Consider the following 13,106-nt stretch of genomic DNA (forward strand, 5'->3'; position numbering starts at 1 on the left):
CCAGCCTGAGGTCCAGCTAGGGCCGGGGGCACCTCCTCACCCCGTCCCCAACCCCACACCGGTGGCTCCTGACTGCACCCGCCGGCGCCCACTTTCCGAGACATGGCAGAGCTGTCTTCTTGGCACCTGAAGTATAAAGTGTCCATTTCACAAACAGAACCCAACCGCGCAGCCCCAGCTGGCGGCGCCCAGCACGGCCCGGGTCTTCCCAACCTTCGCCGCGGGCTCCTCTGCCCACCGGAAGCCGGCCCAGACAGAAGCCTCCAGGGTGCACTTGGTGGTACTGCTTGGTTCAGAGCGAGCTGTGGAAAGAAACCGCCCCCCGGGCCACGGCACAGCCCACGCTCAGCCCAGACGCCAGGGACACCCGGGGATTAAGGGGACACAGAAACGTGCCTCTGAGGACCACTTTATTTTAATATTAGTTATCAATTCCACATGCTCCAACGGAAGAGTCCTGGATCCTGCCCCTGGCACACACGCACACACTTAAAAGACAGCCCTGGGCGCTGAGCCCTCGCAGGCGAAGTGCCACTCACACGAACGAAACCACGGTTCCAGAGAAGGTGGGCCCAGAGGGAAGCTGGGGCGCTTCCGTGGGAAAGAGAGGCCATCCCAGGCAGGCGGGGGGCCTGTGTGGGACGAGGCTCTGGGGGTGGGGGAAGACTTCCCAGGACTCCCCGCAAGAACAGAAACTCAACGGCCCAGCCGCAAAGGGGGAAGAGGCCAGCGGCCCTGATGTCACAAGAGCATGTGGCTCTCCCCCTCCCGGCCAGAGGAGCAGGTGGGAAGGGGACGGAGGGGAGGAGAGCAGGGCCATGACGTGCACCCTGCCAGCCCGGGAAAGTACTCCTCTCACGAGAAAGTCCCTCAAACGCAGCGAAACCTCAGCCGCCCCCACTTCCTCCTCCGAGGCCAGGCGGCCTGTGGCCGGCGGGCCCACGCCAGGGGGCAGCTGCGGCCAGGGCGGCGGGCGGGCCTCCCCCCTCAGTTGGCCGGGCTGCACTGCAGGATCTGGTGAGGGGCAAAGAGCTTCCGGACCCCCACGGCCTCCCCTGGCCTTCCCGGCACCGGGCAGTTCTCTTTGTTGTCCAGCCCGGCTGGCGGCCCCACGGCCTTCTTGAAGTAGCAAAGGCGGCACACGGACTGGTACTTGTCTGCTCCGCCGATGACCTCGACCTGGCCGCGGGGGCACCGAGGGGTCAGCGGGGAAGGGCCTGGGACCCCCCGTGCCCCACCCCGGCCCCAGCGGGAGAAGGCAGGCGGGGGCTACCTCCGTCTCGGCGCCCAGCCTCTTGGTGTAGGAGGCCTCGCGGAAGCAGCCCATGCACACGGCCGTCAGCTTCACCACGCTCTCCGCCAGGGGCACCAGGTTCAGGATGTTCCCAAAAGCCTGTGGGTCCCACGGGAGGGCAGCAGGTGAGGGCCGCGTCTCACCAGGTGAGCTCTGAAGCCCTCGCGGGAGCACCTGCCCGACCGCGCTCCCGGCGACGGCACTGTGCCCAGCTCTGCCCCTTGGCCAGGTCAAAGCACCCGCCTGCAGCAGAGGGCGTCCTGTCTGGGACATCACTCCTGGGGAGACCAGGGAGCTGGCAGCGGGGAGAGAGGGGTGGGCTGCGGTCCCCAGGCGCGGGCAAGGCCTGGTCTGAGCGGCTCGGCCCTGCCCCTCAGCACCAAGCCCCCGGTCATCCCAGGACCGCCATCTTTGCGCATTGCCGCGTGCCTGCCAAGAGGGCCCCCTCCCCTCCCAGGATCCCCCCAAAGCCCAGCTCAGGTGTCTCACCTTCCTCTGGAAGGTTCCATCCAGCGCAGCCACAATCACAGTCTTCCCAGCGTTGGCCATGGCCTCGCTGAACTCCACGATGTCAGGGAACTGGAGAGGGGCGGGCAGAGGCGAGAGGGGTGTCTGCACTGAGCGGTGCGGGGGACATTGCCAGCGCCGGCCCCCATGGGCGACAGGCTCTCCCGAGGCTGCCTGGCGCCCGCCTGCCCTCCCTCCAGCGCCTGCTCCTCTCCGTCCCGCCGCGCAGTCAGCGTCCCTGGCACAACCGCCTTCCACCCGAGGCCCACACACCCAGGACGTGGCCAGCTCGACGCGGGCCCGCAGGGCAGTCCACTCCCCACGTGGGGAGAAGCCCGGGCGAGAGGCTCCCGTGCGACGAGTTAACCTTCCCGAACCGGTTTCCTCGCCAAACACAAACACTTGGCAAGGGAGGCCCTTGGCGCGCTGAAAGACGCACTTGAGTTTTCTATGAACTCTTTGGCTGCTCTTTGGGGCCCTTTTGTGTTCTTGCCTTTTTAAAAACAAAACAGATGACGCAGGGGACACCAGGGGTAGGGGCCACCGGTATTTACACGGCAGGATGACAAGGCACACCAGGGCCTGCCGAAAAGGCCTTTTCCTCTGAAATTCGAGTTTTATTTCAAGGGGCCCGGGGCTGCCGCTCCAGTGCGCCTCCACTGGTTGAGCCGCCGCCTTTCCAGGCATCTCGGGGCCTCTGGGCTGGTCGTGGGGGGATGCTCGTCTTTGGGTGGAGGTGGCTCCTCTAGCCGCTGAAGCCTCACTCAGCCGCACCCCTGAGGTTCAAGGTTACTGAGACTTCCCGCTGGTGAGGCAGGGACCGCGACAGCGGCTGAAAGCAGAGCGCCATCCAACAGGACACAGCCAGGCCCGAGCGACCACACACCTGTTCCCCCCACCAGGGGCCTCTGCGGGGCTCCAGCACGAGGAGCCCCTCTTCCCCTCTTCCATCTAAAAGACGCGTCGTCTGTCACGGATGCGGGTCCCGGCATGCCCTGCACCCCCGGCTCTGCCCGTTAGGCGCCAGCGGCGCCCCTACTACAGGAAATGTCTCAGATGCTGCCAGGTACCCCGGGGGACGAATCCGACCCAGCTCCTTCACCCCCCACGTTGGCAGAAGCCAGGACGCAGGTGCTCCCACGCCAGGAGCTTACCCCGGGCCCCACCCAGGGCCGCCTGCAGCCTGTGGAAAGGCCATTCGTCATTTAGGCTGTGTTTAAAAGGGAACTTCAAGGTACTTAGTAAACGTAGGGTCTTCTTGGTAGATGGAAATAATGGTGACCCCAGAGCCCTTGGAGAAACCTAACAGGAAGGTGCTCGACGGTGACAAGTGCGCAGGCTTGTCTGCGCCCCCAGCAGCCCTCGGCAAGGTGGGGGGAAGCCCAGGAGACTTCCGCCTCCTTCTCGGGCACCACCAGGGTGAACCCCGTCTCTGCCCACTGGCACAGACATGGCACCCAGGGCATGCCTCTGCGGCTTCAAAGGCGGAAACCCTCAAGCACCGGAAAGAAGGATGTGACGAACTCAAGACGGAATTCCAAAGGGTCAAGGGCTAAATCCAACGCCGCAAAGTTCAAAGACAAATAAATGGGAAAGAGCTGTGTCCAGCACGCGACGGGGGGCACCGGGTATTTCAAATCCATGAAAACTGAACAATGGGTGGAAACCCTAAAAAAGCATTTTACCAAAGGCAAAATGAATAGAAGCGGCGAATAAACACGCAGGAGAAACGCAGATGTCAAAACAGGACGCGTGCCACGCGGCCAAGCCTCCTCCTCTCCCGGCGGTATTTCTGCAAAGACCCCCCACCCTGGCCCCCGCCCTGGCCCCTGCAGTCCTTTCTTCACACGTTCTCGTCCGTCAGATGAGGCAGCCGCTCACCAGCTTCCGGCCTCGCACAGGGTCAATTCCGAGGTCTTTACTGGCCCACCTGCCTCTCCACCCACTGGCTCCGGCCATGGAAGCACATCCTGCCACGGGACCTTGCCCTCCCCGGGGCGCCGCCCGCGCACTCCCGCTGGCCTCTTCTGACCATCCCACCTCCCCTCATGCTGCCTTTTCCCTCTGGTCCACGACAAGCGCCGCCACCGGCGCATTTTTCTCCCCGAACTAGAACGTAAGCTCAAGGGCAGGGGCTCTGGTTTGCAGGCTGCCGCCGGTACAAGCTTCAAATCCATTTGTTGGAAGCAGCCCCCCGCGGATGGGAGCTGCCTGGCCTCACGGGTGGGCCTCGTGTTCTCCTGTGGGATTTCACGGAACAGCCACGGCAGGCCACGCCGCAACCAGGGTGAGTCAAGACAAAACAAGAGCCCCCCACAATCACGAACAAAGCCAGAAAACGAGCACGTCCAACCGCCAAACCCCCAAACTCCCCCTCCCGCTCAGGAGCACCTGCTGCTGCTTCCCCCGAGGCCCCCTCCTGCGGGGAGGGATCACCCCTCATCCCCGCATCTCCCCACCAAGAGCAGAGCCTCGCCTCCTTACGCCCTCCGCGAACCAGCCAACACCGGTCCAGATCCTCCAAGTCCTCCCCAAGATGCCGTCGCCTCCCCTTGGGGGGATCTCCTCCACGGCAACGAGGAAGAGACCCGACTTCCCCGCTAGGGGCTCATCCCATGGCAGTTACAGGTTCCCTTTTTCTAGATGAAACTGCTGTAGTAAGCCAGAAACAGAAGAAGAAAGAAATTTTGAGAAACCTCAGCTTGCAAGACCTCCAAGCCTGCGGGTCCTTGGCTCACGTGCGGAGAGCACACGGGGTGGGGTTGCAGCGGGTCCCCCAAAAGTGGCCTGATTTGAAAATCGGAACTTTGAAGATGTCGAGTTCGGATGAGGCCAGGGTGGATATGGGTGGGTCTCGATCCTATAGGACCGGCACCTTTATGGGAAGGGGAGACGAGACACGCCGACAGAGAGAAGACAGCCCCGTGGGCGTGGAGGCAGGTCTGCGTTCTGCTGCCGGAAGTCAGGGAACACCGAAGATCGCCAGAAGCCAGGAGAGGCACATGCAGACCCTTCCCTGTAGACGACACCCTGATTCCAGGCTTCTGGCTTCCAGAACTTTCTGCCATCATAAGCCACCCAGATTGCGCTTTGTTACAGCAGCACAGGAAACGACGGTGACTGGTGTGCTCACCACCGCCAGCAGCGCAAGCGCAGCGTTCTCAGAGCGTCATTCTGGGGTTTTCGGAGGCACCCCGCCCAAACGCCAACAACTTCCAGGCGGCCACACTGCAAAGCCACCTGAGCGTCTCCGGACCTTCCCTCGAGTCACAAGTAAGCACCTCCGGTTCCAGGAGGCTCCGACCCATTAGGAAGGTCCTTTCCCCCTGGCCCAGAAATGGGGACGAGTGGAGTAGAAGGCCGCTCCCTCCACCCTCCCCAGCTAAGGGCACAGGATGGGGGTCGTCTGCTGGGTTCAAAGTTAAAGGTCAGCCTCCCAGAACATGTGGCAAAGGGCAGGCACTGAACTTCCTGCAGAGCCCCCAAAGTGAGGTCAGAATTTGAAGAATAGCAACTGTTCTAATAATGGGTTTAATACATACTTGTTGAATGAACTCAAGCTTTACGTGCCTGCCAGCAGGGACGTCGGCAGATCCCTCGCGCAGGTTAGAAGAGCAGCGCTTGGCCCAGCGCTCCTCACCCGGGGTGCTTGGACATCAACCAAGGAGAAAGAGGAGAAGAGAAAAGCCCCTGCCAGAGGCTCGGCCCTTGTAAACACGGTTCAGATGACGCCGGGAGAGCAGGGCTGGGACACAACGCACGGCAATGGGCTGGAAGGCAGGGAGATCCTCCCAAAGACCAAGCTGCTTGTTCAGAGAGGGCCGTACCCCCAAAGCTGAACCATGGCCACAGATCTTGGGACTGCCCTTTGGAAGAGAAAGGAAGGAGCAGCATGCACTGCTCCCACCCCAAGCTGACTTCCTGGCCCAGGCGTCCCTCAACTGTAAAGCAATGAAAGGAACCATCCCGTATCTGTGTGTGTGCGAGATGGAAGTTCAGACTTGGTTGTGCTCATGGGGGAAGCGGATGTGGCTCCACTGACAGAGCGTCCGTCTACCATATGGAGGGTCCAGCGTTCGATCCCCAGGGCCTCCTGACCCGTGTGGTGAGCTGGCCCACACGCAGTGCTGCCGTGCACAAGGAGTGCCGTGCCACGCAGGGGTGTCCCCTGTGTAGAGGACCCCCCCCACTCAAGGAGTGTGCCCCGCAAGGAGAGCCGCCCCACGTGAAAAAAAACCGTGCAGCCCAGCCAGAGCGGCGCTGCACACAGAGAGAGCTTGATGGAGCAAGAGAACGCAACAAAAAAAGAGATGCAGTTTCCCAGTGCCGCTGGATAATGCAAGTGGACGCAGAAGAACACACAGCGAGTGGACAGAGAGAGCAGACAATAGGGGGAAGGGGGGAGAAATAAACCCATGGAGGGTGAGCAGATGCAAGCCACCAGGTGTTCCAGAGCTGCGGCCAGCTCTGGCAGCCAGAAGCCCATCTCGGCAAGAGGGCAGAGCAAACGGTAAGGGACGCGCCAGCCTCCCCGTGTGGCAGTTTGATATTATTTATGAATTCCAAAAATAGATACTGGATCAGGTTTGTAAACTGGTCTGTTCCTCTGGGCGTCTTAGATTGCATGAGTTCAGAGGTTTCACTTTCACTTGATTAAATTAAGACCGGGGCTCTGATTCAGCCACGTCAGTAGGACGTTGAACCCCCGCCCCCTTTTCTTTGAGAAAACAAGGCAGAGGAGAAAGTTTTAGTTTTGATGCTGGAGCCTCCGAAGTAAATACACAGGAAAAAACAACCCAGAGGAAAAAAGCTCTGTAGACGGCCCTGGAAGAGAGGCAAGCCGTTTGCCTGATGGTCCATAGATGGCCTTGTGGAGAGAGCCGAGCAGCTGAGCCCAGAGAGAAACGAGGCCCCGGGAGAGACGAGCCATCCAGCCTCCAGCTGCGATCAGAAGCAGCTGGGAACACAGAGCCTTAGGAGGGAGAGGAAGCCTGAACCCTTGCAGAGACCGGCAGGAGTCTTGTTCCAACACGTGGCAACAGACTTTGGTGAGGGAAGTAACTTATGCTTTATGGCCTGGTAACTCTGAGTTTCTACCCCAAATAAATGCCCTTTATAAAAGCCGACAGATTTCTGGTACTTTGCATCAGTGCCTCTTTGGCTGTAATCCACCATGGGAATGTGGCTTGAGGTTGTGGCTAACATGGGGCGGTGGGCATGAACAACAGGCCAGAAAGCCAGGAACCGGCCTGGGACGTCCCTGAGGACATCCCAGTCCAGGCCTCCTTGTTCTGTCCTGGGAACCTGGCAGGCAGGCGAGCAGGGGTTGTTACCCACGCACCAAAAAATCAAAACCGAAAACAAAATCTCCTCTTGCAGTGCAGGGCTAGGCTGGATTTGCAGTTAAGGGAGGTGTGTCCGAGTTCCCATCGTCAGCAGGTCAGCAGAGGGGACGTGTGAGCCTCAGCCTGGCCCGTGAAAACCTGCCAGAGGACCCACAAATCTTTTCCCTCCCGCTGTGTGGGTGCCACCCTCCAGGGTTGCCTTTCCAAGGCATGCTGAAGAGGGTGAGCCTCGCTGGCGCCACCCCCCACTGACCCGGAACCATGTGGACCATTACGTGAGAGCAAAGTCAACCTCTGCTAGGTGAGGTCACTGAAATCTGGGGCTCTTTGTTACCGCAGCTTGCATTTACCTCACTAATGTGCTGAGTGAAGGCAATCAGCAAACTGCCCAGGAGTCAAGGGAGCCCCTTTGAGAGTGATTTTAGTTTCATTTAGCAGGATGAACCTGCAAAAAGGGAAAACTACAAAGCACGGGAGGAACACTTAAACCACAAAGACAACCAACAAACCCAACCAGAACACACACTCCTGAAGAAATGGAAACAGAGTAAGCTGGAAGGCTTTTAAAACAAGACTTCCAAAAAGGAAATGAAAGGGATGGCACCAATTTAAAAACAAAACAGTACAGTGTTAAGCAAAAATGAGTATTTATGAATTAAAGAGTAGCAGATAGGAAAAAGAACCAATCAGAAATCTCAGAAATGAAAGAATGACACAGAATACACATTGGAAAAGAGTATCCAGAACACCTGGGCAGGGTGAGAAATAAAGTGATAATGGCAAATTCTATCCCCTGGCCGCTCCCTTCCCTCCCAAATGAAAGCACGAGTATTCAAATTTAAATGGCACAGCAGGAAAGCAGATGTGGCTCAAGCAGTTGGGCGCTCGCCTACCACAGGAGAGGTCCTGTTCAGTTCCTGGTGTCTCTAGAGACGAGCAAGATGGTGATCTGACCCAATGGGCCGGTGCAGTAAGCTGACGAAACAAGATGATGCAACAAGGAGACATAAAGAGGAAACATAATGAGAGAAATAATAAAGCAGGGAGCTGAGGTGGCTCAAGCGATTGAGCACCTCTTTCCCACATGGGAGGTCCTGGGTTCAGTTCCCAGTGCCTCCTAAAGAAAAAAAAGACAAGTAGACACAGAGAGCACACAACAAATGGACACAGAGTGCAAACAATAAGTGTAAACTACAAGGGGAGGTGGGAAGTAAATAAATAAATCTTAAAAAAAAAGGTACAGAAAATATTAAACAATATTTTCATTTGCTATTCAGCTTAGAGGACAAAACAGACATTTTCAGACAAAGAGAGCTTAGGAGAGCTTCCTATCTATATATCCTGGATGCAAGAATGACTCAAGGATGTACTTCAGCAAGAAGAAAAATAAACCCATAAGGAATGAGCAAGAAGCAATAATGAGACAAAAACCAAGCAAAACACTCCTTATACACCAGTGTCAAGAAGCTGAATTCTTAGCCAAGTCAACTTTCTTTGTATAATCCCCACAGTATCCCACAAAAATATTTAAAGGATTATATGACATAAAAGGTTAAACTGTAAAGTAAATATTACACATATACCTTTTAAAAGTAAATTAAATCCCATACAACAGTAAATGGAAACTAAAAAGGGGGTTCAAAGGCTGTTCAGACATGAGTTAAAAGCAAATTAAGGGGGAAGCAGATTTGGCTCAACGTATAGAGTGTCCGCCTACCACATGGGAGGTCTGCGGTTCAAACCCCGGGCCTCCTTGACCCGTGTGGAGCTGGCCCACATGCAGTGCTGATGCGCGCAAGGAGTGCTGTGCCACGCAGGGGCATGTACAAGGAGTGCATCCTGTAAGGAGAGCTGCCCCAAGCAAAGAAAGTGCAGCTTGCCCAGGAGAGGTGGCACACACATGGAGAGCTGACACAACAAAGAGACACAGATTCCTGTGCCACAGACAAGAGCACAAGCAGACCCAGAAGAACACACAGCGAGTGGACACAGAGAGCAGACAACAGCGGGGGGGAAGGGGAGAGAAAATAAATTAAAAAATCTAAAAAAAAAAAGCAAATTAGCTTACCTTTTTTTACTCTAAGTGTGAGAGTGTCAGGGTAAATGTACTACAAGAACAGAGAGTGGGACCAATAACTTCCAAACCAGCAGAGGAAAAAGAGGGACAGAGAGGGGGCCCGTAGGAGCGAGGCTGGGACAAGCCGACTTACAAACTGGCCTTCGTCGACACCGATGACGGCGACGCCCAGGGCCTCCTGGGCCACGTCGCGGAGCAGGCAGGCTGGCAGCGCCTCCATAGTGTTCCTGCGGAGGGAAAGCGGCGTGAGACCAGCGCGCAGGGGCTGCGCAGGCCGCAACGGCGCCGAGCAGCGCTTCCGGAAGTGAGTGCCTGCGGGAAGTGACCCGGGGAGGAAAAGCAAGGCCTTGGCCCTAAAACTAGATCTTCAACTCAAGACACTTGGCTTTGGACTGGAGATCAGCAACGCCCCCTAAAATCTCAACGAGCTCAAAAGCTCCGCTCTACTCCCTGTCTGCTCGGTGGGCTGCGGGTATCAGGCAAAGGAGGTGCAGCACCCCTGGGTCCACGATACCTTCAGGGACCAATCAAAATGCTTTTGTTTCATTTTTAAAATCAGAAGAAAAAAATATAGCCCAGCCTGGATTTCTATGTCTATGTCAAGTCATAAAAAACAATTTTTAAATTATTATTAATTTTTTATGCAGAGGAAGGGGCTCAAGAAAGCCAGAATGTGGCCGTGGGGGTCTTTAGCAGAGGTAAGCCAGGAACCTGGCCTGGCAGCGCCAAGACCCAGAAGAATTCCGTCTGTTTGGCTCCTCCGGAGAAGCTAAGGGTCGCCAACAGGGCCATGTGGCTCTTCCCTGGGACTGGGCAGATCTAGGACCTGGGTGGGGGTCTGTGGTTAGGCTGCTGCCTCGTGTGTCCTGCAGGGAAATCCTACCCCACCCCCGGGGACACGCAGCAGGAAGGCCCAGTGCCACTGAAGACAGAGCCTCGCCGGCGCCCACAGCCAGAGCCGGGGATGAATGCTGCTCCACGCCCTCTGACTTTCCAAAGTTTCTGGGTTTTTCGACAATGTTGCTTTCTTCTGTTCCTTTTTTTTTTTTAAGGAGGTACCAGGAATTGAACCCAGGACCTTGTACATGGAAGTAGGTGCTCAACCACTGAGCTATAGCTGCTTCCCAATGACAGTCGGTTTTTTTTTAGAAGGCACCAGATATCGAACCCGGGACTTCACACGTGGGAAGCAGGTGCTCAACCACTTGCACTACACCCGCTCCCCTCTTCTGTTCCCATTTTTGCCTGCTCCTCTGAACTGGCTAGGGAGGAGCGGCCAGTTTCCTAAAGGCTCAGCAGTTGGTAGCTGTATTGATGAGAAGTAATAAAACATTTTACAACCACTGCTTAGTCTCTAGCCATTATCTTGCTGTGACCCTACCTCAAGATCTGGTTAGGCCATTAAACAGACCTTCACATATTTTAAAGCCCCTCTTCCCTCTCCAAATGGAGGAGCAGCAGAGGGAGGGCAGGCAGCAGAGAGGTTCTGGCTTCAGTACAAACGGCGCCTCGGGGGCTTCACTGCCAAGTGCTCGGTCACTGCGCAGAGCCCGTCCCCGGGCCCCTACCAGCCGTGTTAGAGATGATCTGATGATCTGTGACTCACGAGGCACTGGCTCAAAGCCAGGACCTGCTGGACTCTAGCCATGGCCCCCCCGATCACTGTGCAGAGCTGCCTCCTCGGCTTTCATCCATCCTGGGTGCTCATCCAGTGCACTGGCACCAACCATCACGTGGCTTCAGAGACGAAGCCAGCTCACGGGTACAAACGTCCTGCCTCAGACAGCCCTGCCAGGAAGTCAGCTGGGCTTTCAACTCCAAGGCCAGGCCCTCCGCCCCAGCACCCCGCCTCGCTGCAGCCACGGAAGCCGCTGGAAGCTCCCGCCCAGCTACAGAAGCCCGGATTCCACCCCCAACGCCACACCCCAGCTCTGAACCTGGAGCAGCTCTGGGCCCGGGCTGAGGCCACCAGCCCTGTGTGTGGTCAGCATAGCTTTGCCACCGGCGGCTCGGGTGGACACGTTTGGGGGACCAAGGAAATAGGGCCCCAGGCTCAGAAACATCACACCTGAAGCTGCTGCCCCAGGAAACGGGCAGAACAAAACTCAATTTAACCCTCGGCCTCTGGGGTTGGAGAATGAGAAGTCTGCAGGGCTCAGGGAGATAAACGTGAGGGCCTCATGCAAATGGAAAAATGGAGAAAATGTACAAAAATCCCTGTGCTGGCCCAGCAAAAACAGTCTGGTGCCTGTGGAAAGATGCCAGCTCCGGAGCAGGGACCCTCAACTGTATCAGCCGTTCATTCCTTGTTAGCAGGGAGTCCTGGGCATTTCAGGGTGTTTAGCAGGATCTCTGGCCTCTACCCTCTGAGTGCCAGGCACACCCCTTCCCCACCCTGAGGTTGACAACTAAAAATGTCTCTGGACATTGTCAGACAGATGTCCCCTGGGGGGTAGGCGAAACCCCCTCCTGTTGAGAACCTCTGCTCTAAAGCCCCGTGAAAAACCAAGTCCCCAGGCCCCCTGGAAAGTCTGATCTGAACCGTCCAATGCCAGGCAACAGTATTTTAACCACCTCAGGGAGCCCTGACAATCTCTTCTGTGTCCTGTGACCCTTCCCTGGCCTTCCCGGCTGGAGGTGAGTGGACCGGAGAGGCGGGAGCGGGGACTGACCGGTCGTGCGTGGAGAAGCTGCTGCTGTAGCGCGTGTCTTTGGCGTACTTGACCACGAGGCACTTGTACTGCGCGATCTGGAAGCGGCGGACCCGTCTCATCAGCTCGGTGCTGCAAGAGCGGACTCCGTGAGGCCCTCGGCCCTGCAGCGGGAGGCGAAGACCCCGCTGCTCCCCGCTGCCCTCTCCAGAGGTTCACAGCCGGAGACCCCCAAAGGCCGAAGACAGCAGAGTCGGGGAGAGGAGGGGTGGGACAGTGGAGAAGGAAAGGGCCTGTGTGCTGATGTGCACGGCCTCCAGGTGGGAGGCATGCCAACAAGGGAGAGCTCTGGGCAGCAACGAATGGCTCCCAGCTGGCCTTGGGATGGGTCTGAGGCAAGAGTAAGTTTCTCAAGGGCACCGTGGAGGAGGCAGGGGTGAGGCTGGTGCTCCCGGCAGAAGCAAACGCCACAGGTGGAGGCAACCTGCCCAGCTGAAAGCCCCCCCCCATTGGTCCCATCCCAGAGTTCTCAGCGCCACCCAGAGCTGCACAAGGAAGGCACTCTCTCTGCCTCCCGGTGCGAGAGGCCTGGGGACCTGGGCCAGGGGAGCTGACTCTGGGAGGGTCCTGTCACAGCAGGGCACCCCGGCTCCTCAGTGTGGAGCATGTTTTAGGAAGCCCTGGGGACCTGCCTCCTCCGAGGGGCCTCTGTGTGGGTGGGGTGAGCTGTCACCGCGCCCAGCTCAGGAAGGGGGTGCCTCAGGCGGCCCTAATGGAGGAGGAGCTTGACCTGGCGGCGCGGGAGGACAGGAGGCCCGGAGGCCCGGAGAGGCGGCGGGGGAGGCCGAAGCCCGCGCCGCGCCCCGCGAAGCCCTTACCTCTTTCCTGAGAACATGGGCCCGAGGATCACCTAGGAGAACGAAGGTGCGGTCACTGGGGGGCCCGCCCGCGCGCAGGCGGGGGCCCGGCTGCCACCCCCACTCCCCGCAGCCCGGACCCCGCCCGCACCCCGCACCTGGATCTGGCCTCGGGTCTTGCTGGGGGAGCCGGGCAGCACGGTGGGCAGGGTGATGCAGCTCATGGCGCCTCCGGGAAGCTCGCAGGACCAGGGACCCTCGGCCGCCGCCGCCCCGCAAGCTCGCGCGGGTTCCCGCGCCGCTCGTCTTTATCCCGGGCGCGCCCGGCCAATCGGGAGCCGGCGCCGGCGCCCCAGGGCCAATCAGCGCTCGAGT

At 58.2% G+C, this 13,106-nt stretch overlaps 1 protein-coding gene across 2 annotated transcripts; it reads right to left on the reverse strand.

The window, feature by feature from the left end:
• Positions 1–396: 396 nt before the first annotated feature.
• TK1 (thymidine kinase 1) lies at positions 397–13,050 on the reverse strand. 2 transcript variants are annotated; one of them, XM_058284812.2, is made up of 7 exons: positions 12,890–13,050; positions 12,753–12,784; positions 11,896–12,006; positions 9,357–9,450; positions 1,784–1,873; positions 1,274–1,393; positions 397–1,179 (listed from the first exon to the last, which is right to left on the reverse strand). In XM_058284812.2, the coding sequence occupies exons 1-7, from the start codon at positions 12,953–12,955 to the stop codon at positions 988–990; spliced, it is 705 nt and encodes a 234-aa protein (XP_058140795.1). In that variant the 5' UTR covers positions 12,956–13,050; the 3' UTR covers positions 397–987. The 2 variants fall into 2 exon arrangements, with proteins under 2 accessions (XP_058140795.1, XP_058140794.1); XM_058284811.2 differs by lacking the exons at positions 9,357–9,450; positions 11,896–12,006; positions 12,753–12,784; positions 12,890–13,050 and adding an exon at positions 2,075–3,576.
• Between the last annotated feature and the right edge of the window lie 56 nt (positions 13,051–13,106).

Source organism: Dasypus novemcinctus, chromosome 21, assembly GCF_030445035.2.
Source record: "Dasypus novemcinctus isolate mDasNov1 chromosome 21, mDasNov1.1.hap2, whole genome shotgun sequence".
NCBI classification, from domain to species: domain Eukaryota; kingdom Metazoa; phylum Chordata; class Mammalia; order Cingulata; family Dasypodidae; genus Dasypus; species Dasypus novemcinctus.